Source organism: Vespa mandarinia, chromosome 8, assembly GCF_050613455.1.
Source record: "Vespa mandarinia isolate Hongniang chromosome 8, ASM5061345v1, whole genome shotgun sequence".
Classification (NCBI taxonomy): Eukaryota; Metazoa; Arthropoda; class Insecta; order Hymenoptera; family Vespidae; genus Vespa; species Vespa mandarinia.
Window position 1 is genome coordinate 2,525,564 of NC_140817.1, and position 24,437 is coordinate 2,550,000.

Consider the following 24,437-nt stretch of genomic DNA (forward strand, 5'->3'; position numbering starts at 1 on the left):
TTGTGTTCACACGTTACATCGGTTAACCTAAGTAGTAATAAAAGAATTTTGTTAAAATATTTATAAAACTTAACGCGTTACAGACTTTATTAAATATTATATAAATAATATATATGTTAAAATGTATATAATTTGAATTCATTGTGATTATGTCATAATACAATATACCACTTTTGAAAATACACATTTCATACGTAATTATATAAATTAATATTTTTTATATTAATTTATATACATATACATATATATATATATATATATACGTATATTTATAACATGTTGTCTTTAAATTCAAATTGTTTTAATAATGCACTCAGAACATTTCCGTATTGGAGATTAAGTTCGTTATTAAGTACAAATGTAGTGAGTCCTGAAACAAGTAATATAACTAAGGTAAGTATTGTATTTTATAACACTATTAAGAAGATTTATATGAAAATTCAATTATTTAATTTTACATATATATATGTATATATATTTCTTTTTTAGTTGGACGATAATGTCAGTCAGGATGATCAAAAATATATAAAAAAGGATGAAGTATTAAAAAATGGAGGAATTCAACAAGCAAAAGCATCACAAACATCTACTCCTGTAAATATATCTAAAGAAAATATTATTTCAAGTAATTCTTTAAATGAACGAATTAGTCAAGCAAAAAATGCAAAAGATTTAATATCCCTTATGAACAATCCAAATATAACAACTAATCATATTAAAGAAATTTTACATCAAATTTCTAATATAAAAATTGATGTAAAAGAAATGAATATATCTAATATGGTTAATAAGACGAATGAAAATTTGAAAGAAATATACGATAAAAAGATAAAATTCAGTAATAATCCTGGATTTTTATCATTAGCAACACCTAAATTAATTCAGGTTGGTTAACCATAATTTTTACATTCCTCTTTATTTTTTTTTTATTTTTATATACTTTCTTTTTTACAGATACTAAAAAAATTATCTTATACCAATGACAGAAATATACCTTTATTAAAAGCATTATCGCTTAACATTGCTCTATATAGCGACCAATTAAATATTAGAATGTGCGGAGACATTTTATATAGTTTGGCCATTCTAAACTATCCAGAGGAGGTAAAAGATTATTAATATAATTTATAATTTCAATGTTATAAATTATTAGATATGTTTTAACAAATATTATTATTTATTTCTAGAGTTTATTAGAAAAAATAATGTCTACTTTACTTAAAGAGATAAATCGTAATGATTACGGACCTATTGTTAGTTCTATAGTAAACTCCATACGATTGCTTAAGTATAAAAATCACGAAGTTCTCGATAACATTTTTATATGGGCCAATAATAATATCGAAAAATTAAGATTCCAAGATTTTACAGCTATTTTAAAATGTTTAGCTACATTTGGTTATATCCCTAAAAATATGGATAATTTACAAGTATTTTTTATCAAATATATCCAATTATGTGTGTGTGTGTGTGTGTGTGTGTGTGTGTGTGTGTGTATATATATAATTTAAAAAATATATAGCAAAAAAAATTTTTCATAAATAGGTATATATAAATACATTAAACCAAAAGAATACATCATCAAATAAAGAGTTGTGGCTAGATTATGTATGGTCTTTGACAATTTTAAATAGAGTAACAACAGAACATGTTTCATCTGTATTGAATAAAAACTTTGTTGAATCTATTTTAAGTAAGTATTTACTTAAATGCAAATTATTGTAGAATCAATATGGAGAATGTTTTTATTTTTGATCAATTGTCATTCTTTTCAGATGAATCTAGAAATCAGAATATAATAAGAACACTTAAGCTATTGAACATTAATGCTAGCGCATATAACATTCTGAAAGATTACAATGGTATAAAAACTTTTTGATTTTAGATCTATAAATATTTTAATTATGTATCATTGAAATAACATTTAATTTTAGGTCCTTATCTTGAAGATAAAAATGATGTATTTTCCATAGTTATGGAAAATAAAAAACAAAAGCAAGAACTTGTTGATATGTTGGATGAGACATTGCAAGAAATAGCACCCTCTTGTTTTCAAATGAATATAAATACTAAAATGGGTTTCAATATAGGTATTTTACAAAAATATATGTATATATGTATATATATTATATATATATATATATATATATATATATATATATATATATATCGTTCTTTATTTACATATATGATATATTAATTCCATTATATTAATAATAAAAAATCATGGTATATACATTACATCAAGAATTAGTTGTTAATCTGTTTTAAAAAAGAAAATGTATATTATCTTGTTAATTTTTTAGATGCGGAATGCTGTCTGAATTCTAAAAATAAGTTTGTAAAATATAATGATGAAAACTTAAAGAATTCAACAAATACGAGGTAATTATAAAATTATGGAATTACGATATAATAAGGAATATTTATATTTGTATTATATTTTAAACTTTATATTATTATAGGTTAGCAATAATGGTACATTCTTATCATGATTACTCACGAGGAGAAGAAGACATTTTAGGAATAGTAAATTTTTATAATAATGTATTAAATGCTCAAGGTTATAGAGTTTTGAATGTATCTTATCAAAATTTTAGTGTAAATGATATACTTCTAAAGCGTATAAAATATTTAAATGATCAGATCAATTCTGTAAAAACATCTGCAATGTGATGAAGTGTAATAAAAGAACACAATACAATGGAAATAAAATAAATAATTAATTTATTATGTTACTTTCAATTGATTTTTCAATTGCATTTCAATTTATTTCATGGTATTGCATAAAAAATAAACGAAAAGAAAATGTTTCATTAAATATCTCTCAAGCAAAATGTAAATTTTCTGTATCTAAATGTTCTACGATTGAACGGTACAATTTTTTCTTTTTCTTTTCTTTTTTTACTAAAATTCAAATAATACGACTAAATACAATGAAAATTAATTATTCAGACTTTATCAGCTGTTCTGTTTTTTCCTGAGTAAATTTTGAAATAGCGTTATAAACCTTTGTAATGTGAGAAGGACTATCTGCTACAAATTTTATGCTCGTGATTACTCCTGCATTCCATTTTGTTAATAACCAATATTTTAGATCTGCGATACTTGGCGGAATCTAAAAAAATATTAGAATGATTAAATATCCAATAAACATCCAATTGACTTTAATTTTTTCTACTTACCCCTCCTGTAATTTCTTTAGGTACATATCTCGTTAAATATGGATAATCTTTATACATTTTTTCATACACTTTAAGACTCTCATTATGCTTTGACCAATAACCTTCGTGTACAGAAACATAAATAATACTACCAACAAGACTGGCTTTAATAGTGAACCTGCAAACATAGCCTAAATCAGTATATTAATTTGGCTTGTTAAAAAACGATAGCATGCAAATACCGTGACAACAATAATTCTTCAATCTTCCGTATGCTTACTAACCGCGCTAAACCCATAATATATGTTATAAATTACTTTTTTTTTTTTTTCTTTATATCAGGACCCGACGAGAAGAAAACCTTCACCTATTCAGAAATAACAAAATTACGTAAAGTCCAATAATTTTGATAATTTTCAATTTACAAACTGACAAACGCTATAATCTTAAATTAAATATATTAATAAATTTTTATATAATTAAAAAAAAAGTAAAATTTTCAATAAAATTTATAATATATTTACCTAAATTTGAAGTATTAAACTTATGTCACAATAAGAAATTGGAATGTCATTGATTCACGCAGTAGTAGAATCTAATGAATGAACATATGCATTCAAAGAAAGGCGTCAAATTCACATGATCGTGTTATATGATTTTTATAAACATTGGTTCATTTTAAAGATGAAGGTTTAAACGATGACACGGCTTTCTCGAATTTTTGAAAATGTTTTTCTTCTTTTTTTTTTTTTCCATTCATAAACCATTCTCGAAAGATTATCATTTCTTTGACGCGCTTTTTTTTTCTTCAAAGAAAATAAAGCTCATTCAAAAATTCGAAAAGGCCATGTCATTCCTTAAATCTTCATCTTTAAAATGAGCCCTTGTTCGTCAAAATCAATCAAGAATTACGTCTATACTCATCGTTGGCATTAATCATTATAAAACCCAGATCCATAAGCGGATATACGTATTTACAGTCAAATGAAAATTCGTTGAACGCTGTTATATATTTTTTTTTTCGACTGTTACCATATTTTAACTATAAATTTATTAAATAATATTTGATCGTACACCAATCTGGCATTCTTATAGTTTTTTAATTAAATCATATTCATTTGGAAATGCCATAATGATACTATTTATTTCAGAATTATATCTTGTTAATATTGATAACATAACCTAATAATGTTGCCATCGGATTGCGAAGAATTAAAGGTAATAAAAATATATATATATATATATATATATATTATTTAAATAATAACATCTTAAATAATAATATTAATAATAATTTCTACATATCGTTTATATTTATTTTCCAGCGGATTGACACAATATTACTTTGTGGGATATGCTATGAATATATGGAAACCACTGTCATTACACCGTGTTCCCATAATTGTAAATTAACTCTATGAAATATCTTTCATTATGATTTATATAGATATTAATTAATCATTTTTATTTTTAGATTGTTCACTTTGTATACGAAAATATCTACATTATAAAACACAATGTCCTACTTGTTTCGAAGAAATCTTTGAAAAGGATTTAAGAGTAAATAAAGCTTTGGACGAGATCAAACAATATTTTTTAGAGTTAAAAGAGAAATTAGCTAAGTGCGTTCAAAGTATTCAAAATGATAAATTAAATTTGTCGAAGATTAAATTTTGCGAGGAAAATTTAATCGACGAAAAACGATTAAACGTTAATCACAAGGATACTTCCAATTATGGAGACCAAAAGTATATTGGAAATAATTTGGAAAATATTGAATATACATTACACGATGAAAGAACTACTTTACTTAGTCCAAGTACCAGTAATACATCCAAATTATCCACTTTCTTTACACCAAAACGTAAGAAAATATCTCAAGATATTATCAGTGAAAAGGTAGTAATATGTCCAGTTTGTAAAGTAAATGTTTTAGAAAAGAATATAAATAGACATTTAGATGATTGTTTAAAGAGAGAGGTAACAAATGATAAGCCTGTCAAGTAAGTAAGTATTACATTATTAATAATTTCATATAATCATTAAATACATTATGGAGCTTTAATTATTACAGACCTAAATCAAAGCGTAAACCATTACCAAAGTTAGTTCTCAGTTTAATGAAGGAAGGAGAAATAAAAAAAAAGCTAAAAGAATTAGGTCTTTCTTATGTTGGGGATAGAAAAGTTTTGGAATTAAGATTTCAAAGATATACAACTCTCTATAATGCAGAATGCGATAAGGATGATCCAAGATCCGTTTCAGAATTAATCAAACAATGCGAGGAGGAAGAAAATTTGGAAAAAAAAGCAAACAAGTTACCATTCATTGTAATTTTTTCTTTTCCTTTTTTTTTTCTTTTTTTCTTTTTTTCTTTTTTTTCTTTTTTTTTTTTTTGAAGCTTTTATCTATTATACAAAATTAATTTTCTATTTTAAAATATAAATGAATTTATTTTGCAGAAGTTGCAAATTAATAGAAACACTGCTGAGAATATTATAGAAGAGGAGAGAAAAAAGTATTGTAAGTTTTTTAATCATTATTACCGTCGATTAGAATTCGAATGAGGATATATTATATTATTTTCTAATTATTTATTCCACTTGTAGTAGAAATGCATAAAAATAGTTTTGAGAGTTTAATTTCAAAGATTAAAAGTACAGAAAATTCACAAAAATCCTCGGCAAGACGTTCAATACTTAATGAAAATATGGACTCTGAAACAAATGCTGTGCATTCTACAACTTGCGAAAATTTTTATCTGCAAGATTCAGATTCAAGTCTTGATGATTGCCCATTACAAATGTATTCTAGTGAAAGTCCAATGAATTTTCTTACAGTAGAATTATTGACATCTACAAATGAGAAGATTAAAGACACTAACTGTTTAATTGATAAAGAAAAAGAAGAAGAACAATTAAGTAATACAAGTTCTGGCTTTTTTCATTCTGAAATGGAAAAAACAAATAATAATAATTCTTGTACTTTTGTAAATGAACGTTCAATAATATCTAATGAGGTTCCATGTTCAAGCAATACCTATGCCAATACGAAAAAATCATATATAGAGAAACAAGTAAAAAGAAAAAAATTATCAATGGAAGAAACCCAAAAGAAGAATGATAATTTAACAGAAACAATATTGGAAAACTATGCGTCTGATTTTTCAAGTAATGACAGTGTTATTTGTAACTCAGATTTTGGTATGTAATTTTTTATGTGTTATATGATTTTACTGATTATGGTATATAATGTATACATTTGTTAATATTACAAATAAACTATTTTGTATAAGCGAATATCTATATTACAGAGACATTCGAAAATTATGTTCATGATATTATTAAGGGTACAGATATCAAAGAAAATGCATTTATAAAATCGAATCTGGAGAAAGAAAATATTAAAAAACGTAAAAAAAGAAGATATGATAATGCAATTAAGGGAGAAGAAAATGCTTTGAGAAAGAAGCATAAAGTTAAACTACAGACGAATTGTCTTAGCGAACAAAATATACTTACTCGTGACGGAGATCACCTCGATGAATCTTACAATAGTATGGAAAATAAATTTTCTACAAAATTGCAAAAGAAAAAAGAGGAACAATTAACGTCCATCGTCTGTACTCCACAAAGAAAATCAAACAGATTAAGAGTTAAAAATAATCATTCTATAAATTGTGATACGAAGGAACGATGACATATTGAAATTATTATTTAAATATATTAAGATTATATAATTTAAAGATTTTCAGTAATTGGATAACGCATGAAATTTTTTTTTTCCAATATTTATACATACACACATGTATACTTTACACAATAACAATATTGTGTTAAGTCATTATTATTAATATTTATATCATAATTGTTGAGCTGCCAAAAAAAGAGATAAATATCAAAATCATTATCAAAGACAATGTAGTTTATTGAATATATTACATCATTCCAATCATTAAGTGATTCAACAATAATAATAATAATAATAATAATAATAATAATAATAATAATAATTATAATAATAATAATAATAATAATAATAATAATAATAATAATATGATAGCGAATGCATCTAAGTTTTTATATTTTACAATATTCGTAAATATTATTAACAATAATTTAAGAGAGTGAGACTTATATAACGTTAAAATAGTTGTCTTTGACGTTCACTAAATACACTTTGGTATCATTTACACCACATTCGTCTTTTTTTTTTCTTCTTTTATATATATATATATATATATATATATATATATATATATAATATTTACAGTGTATCGACTTTATTATAAACTTTAAACGCTTTATTATTATTATTTTTTATTTTTGTAACTTTTCATTTTTTTCTTTTTTTTATTTTTTCTTTCTTTTTTTATTGGAAACAACTATCACATTCATAAAATAATATTCTTTTTCCTGTTTTATTAATTTTTTTTTTGTTTTTTTTTTTCTTGTTTTTTTTAAATCTCAATAACTTTTTATTGCACCGTGGTGATAAAGAGACGATTTTATTATCGTTCCTGTTACTCAATACAAATGCAGTACTGATACAGGAAATACAGGAACGAGATTATGAGATTATGTAATTTCAATAGATCTATAATGGACGTTTCTATAATGGGGGTGGGGAAAAAAAAAAAAAAGAAAAAAGGGAAAACAATTAACATTCATATACTACTTTTTGTTTTTGTTTTTTTTTTTTGCCTTTTTTTTGTTGTTGTTGTTGTTTTAAACATTGTTTTATCCTACATGGTATGGCATCACGCGAGGTAGTTACTCGATCGTTGATACAACACTCTCGAAAAATATTCTACAAGCGGACTTTCTCCTGTGTGCAGTCGATATTTCGTGTGTTTGTATGTGGTTTGTGGCGCGTGTACGTGTGTATGCGTGCATGTGTATATATTCAATGTATAGAATTTTAATAATAAATAAATAAAGATTATTAACTAATTTCTTTTCTTAAAGTTAATTTTGAGAGGTCATTGAATGAATTGAATCATCGATTGATTTTATTCGATCGCAATGAAACCGATTTTATCGATATTGCACGAAAATCTATTTATAAATATTTAACATTATTGCCCGTCACAGGATAGCGAAATATTTTAAAAATTATTTTGAGCGAATCGAGATTTACAAGTTTTTTTTTTTTTTTTCTTTTTCTTTTTTTTTTTTCCCCTATAAGACTACGCATTTTCAAATATGCTTCCTAAAGCCCGTGACTTGTGAATCGACGATAAGTTATTATTGTTATTTATTCTTATTTTCTTTTGTTTTTTTTTTATTTTTTTTTTTTTATTTTTTTGTCTTTTTTCTTTTTCATTTTTTCTCTCTTTTTTTTTTTTCTTCCTTTCTTTTATTACAGAGAATGCGTGTACATGTATGTGTTTTGTTTGTTTGTTTGTTTGTTTGTTTGTTTTTTTTTTTTTTTTTTTTTTTTTTTTGTTATGAGATATGTTCAGCGTGTATAGAAGCTTATATTCAATCAACGTTCGTTCAATTTAATTTTCATTTAAAATTTAATCTAATTTACATAATTAATATATTTTTCTTTCTCTCTTATTTCGTTTTTTCTTTTGTTTTGTTTTTTTTCCTCTTCTTTCTTTCTTTTTTTCTTATTCCTTTTGTTCTTTTTTTTTCCTTTTCTTCTTTTCTCTCTCTCTCTCTCTCTCTCTCTCTCTCTCTCTCTTGCCTAGATTCAAAAAGATGAGATTTAAATTTATTATCATTAATCGTACGAAGAATTCTAAAAGTGAAATATTTTGATTATGATCGTTTGATTATGAGAAATTTCAATTCTTGTTCGTTTGTTTCTTTTTTTTTTCTTTTTTTTTTTTTGTTTTTTTTCCTTGCGACAATGACATTTAATTATCAATTATATTCGAACGTGCATTAATCATTTAAGGAAATATTGTCTTTTAGGAATAATAAGTACATGATTGTATACGACAATTATTGGAGTACCTTTAATTGGTCGAATTTACGAAAAAGAAGAAAAGGAAAGAAAAAAACAAAATAAAAGAAAAAAAAAAAAAAAAGAAAAACGAAGAAAAATAATCGACGCCAATCGTGACTCCCGCGAAATTGATATAATAAAATAATTCATTATCGCGGTGAACAATAAAAATTATAAGAAACTATATATATATATATATATTACGTGGAGATTCGAGGGGTGAGGGGGAGGGGGCGGGGGAGTGGGAGCGGGGCGATCGATATCGCATTATTTGACTTTTCATTATTTCAAACGAATCCCATTGCTCCAACGGGATATACATTCACGATTTTTCATAAATACGATGAACACTTTGATTTATTTTTTATCCTTTCTCTTTCTTTTTTATTTTCTTTTTTTTCTTTTTTATTCGTATATTCTCGTTCACTTCTTTCTCTTTTCTTTTTTTTTTTTTTTTTTTTTTTTTTTTTTTTTTTTATTAAATAATTAATTAATTAATTTATTTTTTTTAGTAAAAGTTCAATAAGTAACCCGCGCTTCTGCTGAAAAATAATTCTCTCTCTCTCTCTCTCTCTATCTCTCTCTCTCTCTCTCTCTCTCTCTCTCTCTCTCTCTCTCTCTCTTCTTTCGCTCTTAAAATTTATTTTTTCTTTCTCTCGGGAGGAAACTCATCTATTTAATTTCAATTATATATGTTATTCCTTCACGCTCTTACATACATATGTATAGGAAATGCAGTCTTTTTATTATCGATCATGAAGTTCCACGATCTACATGGATCTATTGATCGTGAACATTGTATATCCTATACGTTCTAAGCTCGTTCCAATGAACGTCTCTCTCTCTCTCTCTCTCTCTCTCTCTCTGATCCGTTTCTCTTTTTGTCCCCATTCTTTTTTTTAACTTTTTTTCCTTTATCCTTAATTCTTTTTCTGTGTGTGTGTGTGTGTGTGTTTTTTTTTTTTTTATCTTTTATGATCGTTTAATCAGACACCTAATCGATTTTTACTGTCACGTTGCATTTTCTTGCTTGTTCTTTCTCATCACCGTAATACCTATAGAACCGCGTATCTTACGTAACAAGTCTATTATCTCAGCCGTCGACATACTTTCGACACTCTCATCGTTAACCTGAAAAATATAATATATAAGAGATCGCGCGTTATTAATAAAATTTTTCTATTTTTTTTTTTTTTTTTTCTTTCTTTATGATCACCACTCCAGCATAGATAAGTAGACGAACCATTAACAAGACGTCGCCCTGTTTCAATCTTCCGTCTCTAGCTGCTACACTATCAGGATGTACCACCGATATCACAGTGTGATTGTCTTCGGACTTTAAACTGAAACCTAATCGACTATTCCATCCGCGTGTCAATTCTACCATGAACACCTGAAAGATATATTATATATAAAAATATACACACACACATATATATATATATATATTTTGTTGTTGTTTTGTTAAAAAAAATAAAGAAAAAAATTAGATGGTTTCATTATTAGAAAGAAAGTTTATATATTATTGAATCAACCTACTTCGTTTCCCTGTTCATCATGACCCTCAGAAGATATCGTTGAGTCCAAATTATCTTTATCGACTTTGGTTACGTCTTTCTCGCACTCGTTCATATCGTCGCTAGGTGCAAACATAACTCCCTTCCACTTTAACAAACCCTTGCTACCAGCTGGATCTTCCGTTCCAAGAATCTTACCTAAGAGAACCCGCGTATCGAGATTTAATTTAAACTCCAAGTGAAAGACTTTATATACGTACGAGGAATACTACAGAGGCAAGAACTTTTTTTTTACTGTGTTACGTATGTACTCTCGCACGCCCACTGATTATCTTATCGCTTTGTAAGCTTTATCAATGTTATTCGATTTTAATAGAGTAAAGGGGAGAAAGAGAAAGAGAAGGAGGAGCAGGAGGAGGAGGAGGAGGAGGAGGAGGAGGAGGAGGAACAGGAAGAGAAGGAGGAGGTGAAACGAGGTAAAACGAAGTAACAATACCTGGTATATCTTGATCGCTTGAATGCGTAACTTTGTTCTTTGATACGGCGTCAATGGTAACGCCGCATGCTGGATTAGCACTCTGATAGGCAGGATTTTTGTAACTGAAGGCACCACCAGTACTATTACTGCTAGTCGACGAGAGTACTGGTGGCATTGAGGCAGGTTCAGATGGCAAATCATTGTCCTGTTCGTCGCTTGACAATCCACGGATTTCCTTTCCATGATAATCGGTCTCGAACGAACAACTGGAATCCTTTTCGGAGAATAACATAGTCTCGACCGGATATTCGTCCGAGTCGGCGCTGCAAAATTGAAAATGTGGCTTCCCTTGAGGCGCGGATAGATCTAAGAAACTTGGCCGAGTTGGAGTTCTCAATGGTGAATCGGTTGTCTCGCATACGTGATATTGTGACGGTGGATCTATGATGATATCCGTATTGGAGATCGGTGTATTAGCTTGCGAATTCGTTATTTGCGTTCTTACGGAACACTGATCGGAATCCGAAGTCTCAGCCTGACTCCCTATAGATGCTGTTTGTCCTTCGTGAAATTTCTCCGGGATCTCTATGAAAAATATTCAAGGTTTTCAATAAATGCAAAAGATTTAAGATGAAATTTAAGATCCTTTTTAGAAGGATCTTTTGTCTTTCTTCTTCTTCTTTTTTTTTTCTCTCTCCTTTCGATCTTTTTTTTCCAATCGAAGGATACCTTGATCGTTATCGGCAGTGGGTGTACGAGTAGCGAGTCGTCGGTGTCTTCTCGGTGAAGTACAGGATGCGGCAGGTGATTGCAAACAACTGGAACCACTCGATGTACCTGGTGATAGTTTTCGAGCTGCTAAATCGCACAGCATATCCACGGCTTCTTGTCTGAAGTATGAAATAAAATATTATTTTGTATCTATCTTATTCTGTTATGTTACGAATCGTTACGTTTGTTTTTTTTTTGTTTTTTTTTTTTTTTCAAGAGTTTTATTTAAAAAGATCTCATCGAACCTTAGACAGGTTCGCGGTGGACGAAGAGGATGATCCGGTTCAGTAGGTGATAAAGCGGAAACCGGTGTTTGTGCCAGATCACGATACAATCGAAGCTTCACCTTTGGTCCACACTGTCTCAAGAGTGCCACAGCCTCTTCATGGCTCATCGGTGAAAGCGGTGCACCATCAACCGCGACGATCTTGTCACCAGGACGAATCCTACCATCGCTGAGAGCCGGTTCACGGACGAGTGCTCTCACGTAATGGCCCAATGCACTGCTGTCAGCCTTCCTCAGGGTGAAGCCTAAGCTACCTCCTACTTTCATCATTTCTATATCGAATTCCTGCGATATATATACATATAAATATATATATATATATATTTATATAATTAAACTAACCATAAGTGTCCCAATATAGAATTTTATTTGCGTACATATAAATTATCTAATTTAATTAAATATTATTTATTATATATTGGCAAGTTTCGAAATCATTTCATTCAATTTTACTATCAATAATTGAATTAATAAAATACGTGTTACGTAGAATAATATCTTCTCTTATAAAGGAGGAGGAGAGGCCATAGATATTTATCGAACTGTCATTTATAAATATTACTTACGCCACAGGGCTCAATTTGAAGTGGCGGCAGAGGATTTGGAATTCGTAATGGTGGCGGCGGCTCACGACGTGCTGGAGGTGGTGGGGGAGCACCAGGTGGTGTGACATTTGTGTCACCCGGAAGTCTGCACACTACCAGCTCGACCGTGTTCGGGGTCGTTCGTAATACTTCTAATGCTTCCTGCAAACAAATCTGGTCGTACTCAATAACTTTTCACATATATATTCTTTCTACATATAATAATAATAATAATAATAATGATATTTTTTATTATATAATTGTTCTTTCAACTTTTAAAAAATTTATCGACCGCGCTCTTTACTTATCATTCATTACCGACCGATGTTTATTATCGGCCGATATATTTGTTATCGACCTTTTATTACAGAGTACACGTTACCGACCGAATTCCATTTTTATTCGTCAAAGAAACGAACGATAATATCATAGATACATCGAGCCCCATGTATCTTCGGTAACGTAACTCTTTCGCAATATCGACGAATGAAATAAAAGAACGTCGTCGGGCAACGCGAGATGGCACCACTCGATGTAAATTTTTCTCTTTTTTGGCTCGAAATTAAATCACCCTTTACATTAGAAATAATACTATTTTTATCTGTAAAATAAATAATTGTAAATTGCTAATTGTACAATTAAAATTACATCGGTCCATTAATAATAATGAGATCAAACGTTCTTTATATTCGTTTACTTAAGGATATATGAAAAATATTATAATTAAATACAAATATTATACAAAACAGAGAAACAAAATTCGTTTGATCGTGCGTTTATGAATTTCAGTTTTCGAGAATTATACAAAAAGGAGAATGTCCAATCGTTTTAAAACTATATACGATCGCCATGTGATTTTAATCATACATAATATCCCATGGGGTTTCACGGGAATTTGTACTCACGTAATTCGTTAAACCGGTTAAAGGAATTCCATTGGCGGCGAGGAGTATATCTCCTGGTTGAAGTTTGTTGGACAATGCGGCGGGTTGTAATGGGAAGAGCCTTTTTACTCTGACAGGTCCTGCAGTACCACCACCGGAAACGCTTAAGCCTAGACCTCGACTGCTCTTTTGTAACGTCACTCGGAAAGTGCTCTCTGAAAAATGATTAACGATAATGTCAATCAATAAAAATCGATTATGTTTCCGTTCTAACGTTCTAACATTTGTCATTGTTTATTATTTCTTTCTTTCTTTATTCTTTCCATTTTTTTTTCTTTTTCTTTAGCTCTCTCTCTCTCTCTCTTTCACTCTTTCTCTCTTCGTCGTACTCCGTAATCGTTCGTAGATGAAAGTAATACGAGAAAGAAAAAGAAAAAAGAAAGAAACAACAACAAAAATTGAGCGATATAGAGATAATGATAATCTAAATAATCCCCCTCCGTCCCCTCCACACCCCTCCCCCGCTTCCCGCATACATACGTATATCGTAATAAATATTTTTCAAAAATATGGCGGGGTCTTTACATTGATGCATAAATACGTGTATACGTAAAATACCGTATGTACCGTATGTACCGTATGTACCGTGTGTACGTACGTACGTACGTACGGTCACGACATCACGGCAAATGTCCCGATGACGCACGATCTAATATATGACAATGGCGCGCGAACAATTGCTTTTCGTCTAGCGTGTTCCAAGCGTTGTCAGCGTACCGTTTGCATATTTCAAACGCCGCTTGTTGGCGTGGTTGGTTACGCGGCGGCTCGTTGTCTGTCGCAAAACGCGACACGCATACCTTTTAACCTACCTCACCCCCGTCCCACCCTCCTCTTCCTAACCCCTCCATCCTCCCCCCAACCAACAAAACCTCACAATTCTCCGAGCGTTCTATTACCCTCCTCGATGTTACTTTATTTTCTATATTTTTCCTATTTCCCTTTCTCCATTTCTTTCATCTTTCGTTATACATTTTTCCGATTACGCGCAATTTTCGTCGGTCGAAATTTTTTTTCTTTTTGCTTTTATCTCTCTCTCTCTCTCTCTTTCTCTCTCTCTGTTTCTTTTTTTTTTTATCTCTCCTTCCTCCTCTTCTCATGTAAGAGTGCGTCGATTCAGTCTTGTTCTTTTCGTTTAAACGACAAATTTACTCCTGCGCTTACTTTTTTCCTTCTCTTTATTATTTTTCTTTTTTCTCTTTTTTATTTCCCCCCCCCCCACTTCTCTTTTCACTGTTTTTCTTTTTCTTTGACAAATGAAAAAAGGACGAACGGATCCCGCTTATTAGAAAATTCTTCACATTTTTGCACAGAATTGCTTCGTTTTGCTTTGGATGGGTGGGTGGGGTGGGGAGGGAGGGAAGGGAGAGGGGAGGGGGTGAGGGAGGTAGGTTCTTTCGCGTAAAGAAAAAAAAAAGAAGAGAAAAATCAAAATATAAAGGAGAAAAAGAAAATGCAGAAGATAAAAAAGAAAGAAAAAAAAAAAAGAAAAGAGAGAGAGAGAGAGAGTGTGATAGTGTGATAGAGTGATAGTGTGAGTCGTATGAAACGGTTCGTGCCATTTTTCCTTAATTAATTTGAAGGGAAGGAGGAACTCCGGTCGACTTATTCGAACTATCTGAACACACACAAACACGCACACACACACATACACACTAACCGCCTATATATACATTATATAGATATAGAAAGAGAAAGAGAGAAAATAAGCCAAAGAGAGAGAGAGAGAGAGAGAGAGAGAGAGAGAGAGAGAGAGAGAGAGAGAGAGAGAGAGAGAGAGAGACAGAGAACAATAGTTGTCGACCAGTCAGTGGTCTATTGAAATTCGTTATTGGCAAGAGGTGCTACCCCGAGCACCCAGTCCCTCTCTCCCTCCCTCCCTCCCACTGTCCTCTCATCCCCCGATCCACCGATCCCCACCTTCCAATACTTTTTTTTTTTTTTTTTTTTGTTCCTTTTCATTATTTTCACGGCTGAACTCAAATAGCGAAACGGCACCCATTTCGAAATGACCCACCTTCGAACGGATATTGACCCGATCCGGCCGACATATCGTTCTCATTGTTCACCTTGCTAGCCATTCAAATTCTCTCTAGGCTTACTACTCTCTCACAAAGGCTAATTTACGTGCGCCCGCGTTATTGTCTCCAGTTGTACTGTGTGTCAAGTCTTATTGAGAGAGAGAGAGAGAGAGAGAGAGAGAGAGAGAGAGGGAGAGAGAGAGAGAGAGAGAGAGAGAGAGAGAGAGAGAGAGAGAGAGAGAGAGAAAGAGAGACAAAAAGAACATCGTCGTGATCAAAAAAACACGGAGTCAAAAAAAAAACGAACGATAAAAATTCGTAGCGATTTTTTTTTCTATTTTTTTTTCCTCCCTTTTTTTCTTAGAGCTTCTGAAACGACTCTAATTATTAAAAGGAGAAAAAAATAATTCGACTTCTTTTTTCCCTTCTTTTTTTCACATATATATACATATATATATATATGTATATATATATATATATATATATATATATATATATATACGGAATATGTATACGTATATATGTGTGTGTGTGTGTCTGTGTGTGTGTGTGTATGTTTCATCTCTTCTTTTCAAATAGAATTTTAACTATGACCATCATTCAAATTCTCCTATATCCTCGTACGAATTTATCTTTCACGAAAATGGCGCCGTTCGATTTCCTCTTGAAATTTAACATTGTTCAGGGAAGATCGTTATACGTCGTGTTCTCGACGATAGGGAATCGTTCGCAAATTTGGAAGTAATCAGGATAGAAAGAGAAAAAGAGAAAGAGAAAGAGAGAAAGTGAGAGAAAGAAAGAGAGACAGAAAGAGAAAGAGAACGAGAGAGAGAGAGAGAGAGAGAGAGAGAGAGAGAGAAAGAGAAAAGTGATTAAAATTTACACGGTCGACGTATTTGAGAACGTCAGCGAATTATAATCTAATGCGTAGCGAGTCGACCGATATTATACGAGAAACGAGCATTAGCGTGAGATAGATAACGATAGCAATATTCCTGTATGTTAGAGAAAGAGAGAGAGAGAGAGAGAGAGAGAAAGATGAAATGAGACTATCGAGCAGAATTTCTGCTTCAATATTACGTAATACGTTATTTGATTGAATTAACGTTATAAACTATTACGAACGATTATATATTTCGTTTGTAATAATTGATTTTTCTCCCCTCTCTCTCTCTCTCTCTCTCTCTCACTCTTTTTAAAAATATTATTAAACTCTTTCTATCATTTTATTTGTCGACGTTATTTAATTCCCATACGAATATAATAATTACACGGAATAATTTCTTTTTTTATTTATCGATAAATTGAATTAATGATAAATGGTAATTGGGTTAGCCGATAGCTATTAGATTATCATTTTATATATACATATATATGAGGCTATTGTTAGAATGACGTTTCGTCTATCCATCTAAGTAATTTCGTTCGAATTGATTTTCTCGACTCCGTGGTATATTACGAATGAAATACGGAGTAGACGATTCACTATGATTTATGGATGCAAGTGGTTATGTGACGACACGTGACGACACGTCTTAGGTCAATTACACCATAGTGATAAGGGCCGTGAATCATTAAATCGTTTTACTCGTAGACACACCCCGTGAATCATCATACACATACACACACACACACATACATATATATATATAATATCGTATGATTAAAAAATTTTTACGATAATTTTTATTAATCAGTAGTAATTATTTTATATCTATTCACATTAATTACTCATCAACTGTCCGATTTTTCTTCAATCATGAATCATCATATATATATATATATATGTATATATATATCGTCGTATGATAAAAATAGAAAATGATTTACGAATTAATTCATAATAATATGATATCGTCCCTTTTTTGAATGACCACAACTGTCTCGTTGAGAATGATAATGAGAAAGAGATTAAAAAATTTTAAGTTTAAAAAGTTCCACGATGAGTTTCAATAGCCATTAGTAATTATACAATATCTATGCACTACGTAAGTACTTATATGTGTATCTAATGTTCGACTATTTTTTGTTTTAACCGACGACGACCTTCGTTAGTCGCAGGTTGCCTGTTTTCAACTCTTTTTGTTTTTCTTTCCTCCTCTTTTTTTCTTTTTATTTTTATTTTTTTTTCTTTTTGCTTTTTTTTTGCTTTTTCTTTTACATTTTCCTTCCCACTCTTCTCACGTTCACCAAACTATTCCCATCCTCGACGTTCCTCTTTTCAATCGCCATTAGCGCGCACTCGCTACTTAGTTCCTTTCGCTCATTTTAAACATTTCGTTTATTATAATAACGCGAGAAAAGTTAACGCGTCGCAATAACACCGTCTCGCGTATTCAGAGACCCGAATTTTATTACCATAATTCGCATTAAACTCGCAAGCCGAGGATCTCGCACGTTTGAAAATCCGGTTTTGGTGTATTTAGTGAAAAAAAAAAACAAAAAGAAAAAAAACAAAAAAAACAAGAAAAAAAAAAGAAAAGAAAATAATTGATTAAACCGAAAGAAAAAATTGTTCCTTTAGTTGGCGTCATAATGCGAAGGAAGATATTTAATAAGACCCTGGTTCCTTTATTAAATATTAATGAAAAAAAAAGAAAAAAAAAAAAAAAGAGTTGCTCGATGAAAATTAAAAATAACGACACGAAGGAAAAAATAAGAAAGAAAGAAAGAAAAGAAAGAAAGTGGCTCGATAAACGTGTTAAAGATTTGCATTTAGAGTTAATTACAAACTTTTCTTTTTATCTATCTATCTATCTATCTATCTTTCTTTCTTTCATTTTCCCCTTTTTTTCTCCCTTTTTTATTCATCTTTCCTCTTCATCCATTAATCCTTCATTCTTCTATAACATCAACAATCCGAGGTATTCTGAATAAAAAAATATCCCGCGGTAATGGTCAGTAAGCTTTTGGTGGAAAGTTAGGAAAAAAATAAAAAAGAAAAAAAATAAAGAGAGAGAGACAGAGACAGAGACAGAGAGAGAGAGAGAGAGAGAGAGAGAGATAGGATGGAAGGAAGGAAGGAAGAGAAAAAAGAAGAGAAAGAAAGAAAGGAAGAAAAAAATAGACAGAAAATAGAAAAGCTCGTTAAGCGTCGAGTAGTGTAGTAGCTTGGCTATCTATGAGATAGATATATAGATATACGCGTGCTTAACGAGGAAAAGTGACTGAACATACTTGGCCGAAGCTATTATGTTAATTTCAGTCGTCTCCTAGTCGAGGAAAATAGAGATAGATATATATATATATATATAGATATAGAGAAGCTTAAAACTATCGCGATTTTCCGTGAATGAGATATTCTCGTAATTACATATAACGATAAAACTACTGATAGTACAACTTTTCAAGTTACATATTATACAGATAGACATTAACATTAATGTATCTACTTTTTAATCGTACTAACCTTTAAGGCATTTTTACAGATAAATTTGAATAAAGAGAGAGAGAGAGAGAGAGAGAGAGAGATAAAGAAATCTTTTTGCTTTTCAACAATCGCCAAACATTTTCCATGATTTATTCTCATTTTACGTTCGTTCATATCGTTTCCTTTTCGAAAGAGTGAACCAGCAAATTCTATTGTTCTAAGCATCCGATGACATTAGAAAGCAATTGGGTCAACATCACGATAGTGATATCTACGTTTCTCTCTTTCTCTTTGTCCTTTTCTTTCTCTCTCTCTCTCTCTCTCTCTCTCTCTCTTTCTCTCTCTCTCTTTTTCTTTTTCTCTCTTTCTTTCTTTCTTTCTCATCGCATCGGATTGGATCGGGTCGGGTCGTGTGAATACGCGATTGAACTATAACGATCCCTTTGCTCTTTTCGTTACATAAAAGAAAGATCATTTGATAAGAACTTTGAGGATTAAAATGACGGAGATTTAGTTATTAAAATTAATCGATTCCATTTTCTCTTTCTTTCTATTTCTCTCTTTCTCTTTCTTTTCTTTTTTTTTTTTTTTTTTTTGTAGAAGAAAAAAAAATTTATATATATATATATATATACATATGTACATATAAAAGAAAAAAAAAAATGATAAGAGAAATATAAGATAAGATTCTTTACAATGAATCACGAATTAGAAATATAAATGCTCGCGAGTAATTGAAGAATAGAAAAAGTATGAAAGAAGGAAAAAGAAAAGAAGAAAAAAAAGAAGAAAGAAAAAAGAGGAAAAGAGAGAAAGGAAGAAAGAAAGAAGTAAGATCATTTGATAAGAATATTTAATTATTAATTAATCAATTCATTTCTTTTCCTATCTTTCTCTTCCTCTGTAGAAAATATATATATATATATATATAAAAGAAGAAAAAAAAAATGATGAAGAATGATAAGATATCCTTTCTCACGATGAATCTCGCATTAGAAATACAAAGTCTCGAGGGATTGAAGGAGAGAGAGAAAGAAAAATGGAATGAAGAAAGAAAGAAAGAAAGAAAGAAAGAAAGAAAGAAAGAAAGGGTAAAGATTATTTGATAAGAACTCGGAAATTTAACGATGGAGATTTAGTTATCAATTAATTCATTCATATCTTTCTCTCTCTCTTTCTCTCTCTCCCTAGAAAAAAAAAATATATATATATATATATATAAAACATAAAAGGATAAAAGATGATTCGATTTTCACGTAGAGAATCTTGTATTAGAAATATGCGAAGCCTCAAGGTCTACACCGTAGACCTGCAAAAGAAAGACGGAAAGATAGAAGAAAGGAAAGAAAGAAAGAAAGAAAAAAAAGAAAGAGAATACTCTCTTACAATTTGGAATTCATAAAAGAATATAATACCTAACGCCGCCTACGCTCTACCTGGTACGTAATTTACTTTTTTACGCGGTTTCCTTTCCACTCCCCTCTCCACTCCTCTCCTCTTAGCCATCCCTTCTTCTTTTTCACCAACGAAATTTCGTACTCTATATACCTGCATTTATGAATTTGAAATAGATTCCCGTTGGTGCATAATTAATCGAATTCGTCGCGGTAAGCTCCCGTAAGATTTTTCTTAATTTCTTCCATCGGTTTGCATCACCTCGATATTTCCCTTTTTTCTTTTTCTTTTTCTTTTTCTTTTTCTTCATCTTCTTCTTTTTTGACTTTCTTTGATTATTACATTAACGCGTTGACTTTTAATTAACTTTATAAATGATCTTAACTTTTTTTAACTACTTGATATTTTCTTGATATTGCGAATCGAAATCGACATTTCTTAAAGTGTTCTCTCTCTCTCTCTCTCTCCGTCTCTGTCTCTGTCTCTGTCTCTGTCTCTGTCTCTGTTTTACACAATGTACACGCTTTATCAAAATTTTTCTCGAGACTGTTTTTACATATTTGTTATTTCTTTTTTTTTTTCTTTTAATATGGAATTACCGTATGAAAATTTACAATCGATTTAGGTGATATATAAAATGAATGTCACATTGTCTGCCCCTATCTTTCAAGGTCTTGTTGCAATGTTTGTTCTTTCGTTCGTTTGTTCTTTACTTCCTTTCTTTTTTTTTTCTCTCTCTTCTTCTTCTTCTTGTTATATCCTTGACAAAATGACAAATCGATTCCATTGTGGGTGGATAATGGATAATGGATGACATAAGAAAGATTAAGTAAACCTTAACAAATTTTGCATAGCTATCTATGTACCATCGGTTTTCGTGTATACATATTTTAATTTTAATAATTAAAAATTTATTTGTACCAGTCAATAAATGACGTTCGACATTTTTTACTACAGTTTTTCTATTTAAATCAATAACAACGCTATAATATTTTTTTCTTTCTTTTTTTTATCTTTTTTTTTTTTTTTTTTTCTTTTCTATCGATAACAGTACTTTAATATTTAAACAAAAATAGATCATATGACTTAGTATCATTATCTTTGTTTTATTGAAAAACAAAAGAATTTATGATTCATTATTTGTAATCAAAACAAATAACGTTAGTAGTATTTTTTTTATTCAAACACTCAATATTTTTTTTTGTCTTTTTTTTTTTTAATCAACTATAAATAACACTATAAAGTATTTCATTGAACGTAAAACTTTTCGATATTTAATATTGAGATATTACTACATTCGCCAGATCGCGTTTAATCTTTTTTATCACTTTATTACGATATAATTTTTTCCTTTCTTTTTTCTTTTTTTCTTTTTTTTTTTTTTTCTTTTATTTTCTCTTTTCTCCTTTTTTTCCCTTACTAATTATTATATCGATATTGCATTTGAGAAATATGAAATTAGTCTGAATGAAAATTTTATCGCATGAAGAAATTCGTAATAGCTCCGTTTCCGATTAATCTTCGTTGAAATTATATACCCAAAGGTAGAAATTAGAAGATAGGGATGGAGTGGGGAGGTGGGGGATGTGAGGTGGGGGTGGAGTGGAGTGGGTAGTGGAGTGGATAGTCGAGTGCAATGGGCGGTGGGTGGGTTTTGCGTTTATACGTCAGAAATTTCTTGAAACCGAAGTTATACGCTTCAGCAAACGTAGGGTGCTTCACGACGGCGAGAAGGCGACCTCGATTATTAGCCACTCGCTTTGATACCGCGTCAAGCCGATTTCCACTCCGCAACTTGGGTTGCGGTTCACTCGAGATTAGTTCGCCCGATCTCTCTATGTATCTCGTACGATGGCACGAGATTATGCTCGGGACTAATACATATATATATGTATGCATGTATATGTATGCATGTATATGTATGCATGTATATGTATGCATGTATATGTATATGCGTGTATATGTATGCATGTATATGTATGTGTGTATATGTATGTATGTATATGTATGTGTGTATATGTATGTATGTATATGTATGGTATACGTAGTTATGTAGATATGTATGTATGTATATGTATGGTATACGTAGATATGTAGATATGTATGCACGTATATACATAAGTAGATACGTACTTGTGTGTGTGTGTGTATGTGTATGCGTGTGTGTGCATGAATATGTGTATGTACATTTTCATATCATGCACGATTAATGTCACTTCAACGTGATTTATAGTATTATGCTTCTCTTGTGATAGAAATTTTACGTTGCTCGAGAAGGAAAAAAGAAAAAGATGGGACTGGGGATAATGTATATAAATAAAAAAGGAAGAGAAGCGTATATACTTTTGAGAAAAATTAAAATATTAATGGTCATTAATATGATAAATAATTATTTATTTATTTTAGTAGCATTCGCAGAACTATTAATTTTATCCTTTCAAATAGTCCTTTTCTTTTTTTTTTTTTTTTTTTTTTTTTGTTCTTTCCTTTCTTCCCCCTTTTATTTGGACATTTTTTATTCGTTTAATCTCACGTTATGCCGTGATCTACATTCATTGGATGTAAACGTTTAAGTAATACATCATTTTTCTTCATTCTATTATAATTTGATTTCAAGTGATGACTAACCAACAACGCCAAACGCTCGTCCCAATTTCGTCGGAATCGTGTAAAGCTCCAGTTGAGCTTTACGGTATCTCGTCAAAATTACCAGAATTATTATCGTCTTGGTATAGTCAGCCCTGACCCCCTTTTGCCATTACGAAGATATTCGTATCTTGTGTTAGGCTATTCACTAGGTGTACATTAACGTGCGTTATTAACTTAGATGTGAGATCGTGTGGTATAACCAACGGAGAAGATAATGATAGATATAGGGAGATAGACCGAGGTCAATAGTTCTCTGGGATATTATTAAATTATTCTAATTTCTGATCGAGAGAACTTTTATAATAATAATAAAATATAATATTACGAATAATTTATAAGCTCCCTTAATAATTCTTTTTATATATATATATATATATATATATATATATATATATATACAATATGTTCTTCCTTTTACCTTTTTTTTCTTTTTCTTTTTTTTTTTTTCCGTAATACAGAAACGTAAATTAACGAAATAAGTTTAATCCTTTATTTTTATATATTAATATAAAATAGAAATGAAGAACGAACGTTTTCTTTTTCGACAGGCCGAAAGAAGAAAATGAAGGAAAAAAAAGAGAAAATAAAATTTTCTCTAAAGATCGAGCTGCATAAAAACTTGTTTTGCTTAAATTAAAAGAAGAAAAAAAAAAAAAAAAAAAAAAAAGAAAAAAAAGTCCTCTCTTAAAAATCAAGCTGCGAGAGCAGCTGCATTTTGAGCTGTGATAACAAAAATAGAGAAAAAGAAGAAGAAGAAACAGAAAAAGAAAAAAAAAAAGGAAAGATATAATACACCCATACGTGAATCGAATTTTTATACGATTCAATTAGAATTCAAATTTCGCTCCTTTTTTTTTGTTTTTTTTTTTTGTTTTTTTTTTTTTTTTTGATAGGGAGAGAGAGAGAAAGACAAGAAATAAATAACAATCATTTCTTATTACTATAATGAAATGACGAATTGTTTTGTAGGATTTAATTAGAATTAAAATTTCGTCCTTCTTCCATTTTATTTTTATTCTTTTCCTTTTTTCCAGAGTGAAATGAAAACTAGATAATAAAAGTTACTTGTCATCGGTATGAAAATTCGAATTTTTGTTACGATTTAATTCAGAATTCAAATTTCGTTCTTATTTCTTTTATTTTTCTTTATATTCTTTTCCTTCTTCTTCTTTTTCCAAAGAGAGAGAGAGAGAGAGAGAGAGAGAGAGAGAGAGAGAGAGAAATGAAATAGGTAACAATCATTTTTTGTTACTATCGTGAAAATCGACTACGATTGCTACAGAAATAAAAAGAGAACAAT

General features: G+C 30.2%; 4 protein-coding genes across 6 annotated transcripts in view; 2 read left to right on the forward strand and 2 right to left on the reverse strand.

Annotated features, from left to right (window-relative positions):
- The first annotated feature begins 54 nt into the window (after window positions 1–54).
- Window positions 55–2,719, forward strand: LOC118451320 (FAST kinase domain-containing protein 4). The gene is made up of 9 exons (XM_035887769.2): window positions 55–393; window positions 490–885; window positions 955–1,104; window positions 1,188–1,430; window positions 1,546–1,693; window positions 1,776–1,862; window positions 1,935–2,090; window positions 2,307–2,385; window positions 2,466–2,719. Exons 1-9 carry the CDS (start codon window positions 277–279, stop codon window positions 2,674–2,676), a joined length of 1,587 nt encoding a protein of 528 aa, XP_035743662.2. The 5' UTR covers window positions 55–276; the 3' UTR covers window positions 2,677–2,719.
- Window positions 2,711–3,749, reverse strand: LOC118451324 (uncharacterized). Of its 2 annotated transcripts, XM_035887776.2 has the most exons (4): window positions 3,689–3,749; window positions 3,449–3,531; window positions 3,186–3,342; window positions 2,711–3,118 (listed from the first exon to the last, which is right to left on the reverse strand). In XM_035887776.2, the coding sequence occupies exons 2-4, from the start codon at window positions 3,460–3,462 to the stop codon at window positions 2,948–2,950; spliced, it is 342 nt and encodes a 113-aa protein (XP_035743669.2). In that variant the 5' UTR covers window positions 3,463–3,531; window positions 3,689–3,749; the 3' UTR covers window positions 2,711–2,947. The 2 variants fall into 2 exon arrangements, with proteins under 2 accessions (XP_035743669.2, XP_035743668.2); XM_035887775.2 differs by lacking the exon at window positions 3,689–3,749 and having other exon boundaries at window positions 3,407–3,537.
- Window positions 3,750–4,084: 335 nt separating this feature from the next.
- Window positions 4,085–7,072, forward strand: LOC118451315 (E3 ubiquitin-protein ligase RAD18). The gene is made up of 7 exons (XM_035887759.2): window positions 4,085–4,382; window positions 4,490–4,568; window positions 4,639–5,167; window positions 5,239–5,494; window positions 5,627–5,687; window positions 5,774–6,367; window positions 6,478–7,072. The coding sequence occupies exons 1-7, from the start codon at window positions 4,353–4,355 to the stop codon at window positions 6,861–6,863; spliced, it is 1,935 nt and encodes a 644-aa protein (XP_035743652.2). The 5' UTR covers window positions 4,085–4,352; the 3' UTR covers window positions 6,864–7,072.
- Window positions 7,073–8,824: 1,752 nt separating this feature from the next.
- LOC118451312 (uncharacterized) overlaps window positions 8,825–24,437 on the reverse strand; it is an 89,241-nt gene continuing 73,628 nt past the window's right edge. For both annotated transcript variants that reach the window (XM_035887755.2, XM_035887747.2), the window contains exons 5-12: window positions 13,664–13,857; window positions 12,741–12,920; window positions 12,134–12,459; window positions 11,847–12,007; window positions 11,136–11,702; window positions 10,662–10,837; window positions 10,366–10,515; window positions 8,825–10,253 (exon numbers count right to left, since the gene is read on the reverse strand). In XM_035887755.2, coding sequence (XP_035743648.2) covers window positions 10,134–10,253; window positions 10,366–10,515; window positions 10,662–10,837; window positions 11,136–11,702; window positions 11,847–12,007; window positions 12,134–12,459; window positions 12,741–12,920; window positions 13,664–13,857 — 1,874 coding nt within the window. In that variant the 3' untranslated portion in view covers window positions 8,825–10,133. The remainder of the gene's footprint in view (window positions 10,254–10,365; window positions 10,516–10,661; window positions 10,838–11,135; window positions 11,703–11,846; window positions 12,008–12,133; window positions 12,460–12,740; window positions 12,921–13,663; window positions 13,858–24,437) is intronic.

What these genes read in the sequence shown, in the direction of transcription:
- LOC118451320 (XM_035887769.2), top strand. Translation starts at nt 277, where the DNA reads ATGTTGTCTTTAAATTCAAATTGTTTTAATAATGCACTCAGAACATTT. An exon ending in CAACACCTAAATTAATTCAG is followed by an intron (nt 886 to 954) that starts GTTGGTTAACCA and finishes TCTTTTTTACAG; the next exon opens with ATACTAAAAAAATTATCTTA. An exon ending in TAAAATGGGTTTCAATATAG is followed by an intron (nt 2,091 to 2,306) that starts GTATTTTACAAA and finishes TTAATTTTTTAG; the next exon opens with ATGCGGAATGCTGTCTGAAT.
- LOC118451324 (XM_035887775.2), bottom strand. Translation starts at nt 3,462, where the DNA reads ATGGGTTTAGCGCGGTTAGTAAGCATACGGAAGATTGAAGAATTATTG. An exon ending in GAAGAATTATTGTTGTCACG is followed by an intron (nt 3,343 to 3,406) that starts GTATTTGCATGC and finishes CTATGTTTGCAG; the next exon opens with GTTCACTATTAAAGCCAGTC. An exon ending in CTAAAGAAATTACAGGAGGG is followed by an intron (nt 3,119 to 3,185) that starts GTAAGTAGAAAA and finishes ATATTTTTTTAG; the next exon opens with ATTCCGCCAAGTATCGCAGA.
- LOC118451315 (XM_035887759.2), top strand. Translation starts at nt 4,353, where the DNA reads ATGTTGCCATCGGATTGCGAAGAATTAAAG. An exon ending in CGGATTGCGAAGAATTAAAG is followed by an intron (nt 4,383 to 4,489) that starts GTAATAAAAATA and finishes TTTATTTTCCAG; the next exon opens with CGGATTGACACAATATTACT. An exon ending in ACAAATGATAAGCCTGTCAA is followed by an intron (nt 5,168 to 5,238) that starts GTAAGTAAGTAT and finishes TAATTATTACAG; the next exon opens with ACCTAAATCAAAGCGTAAAC.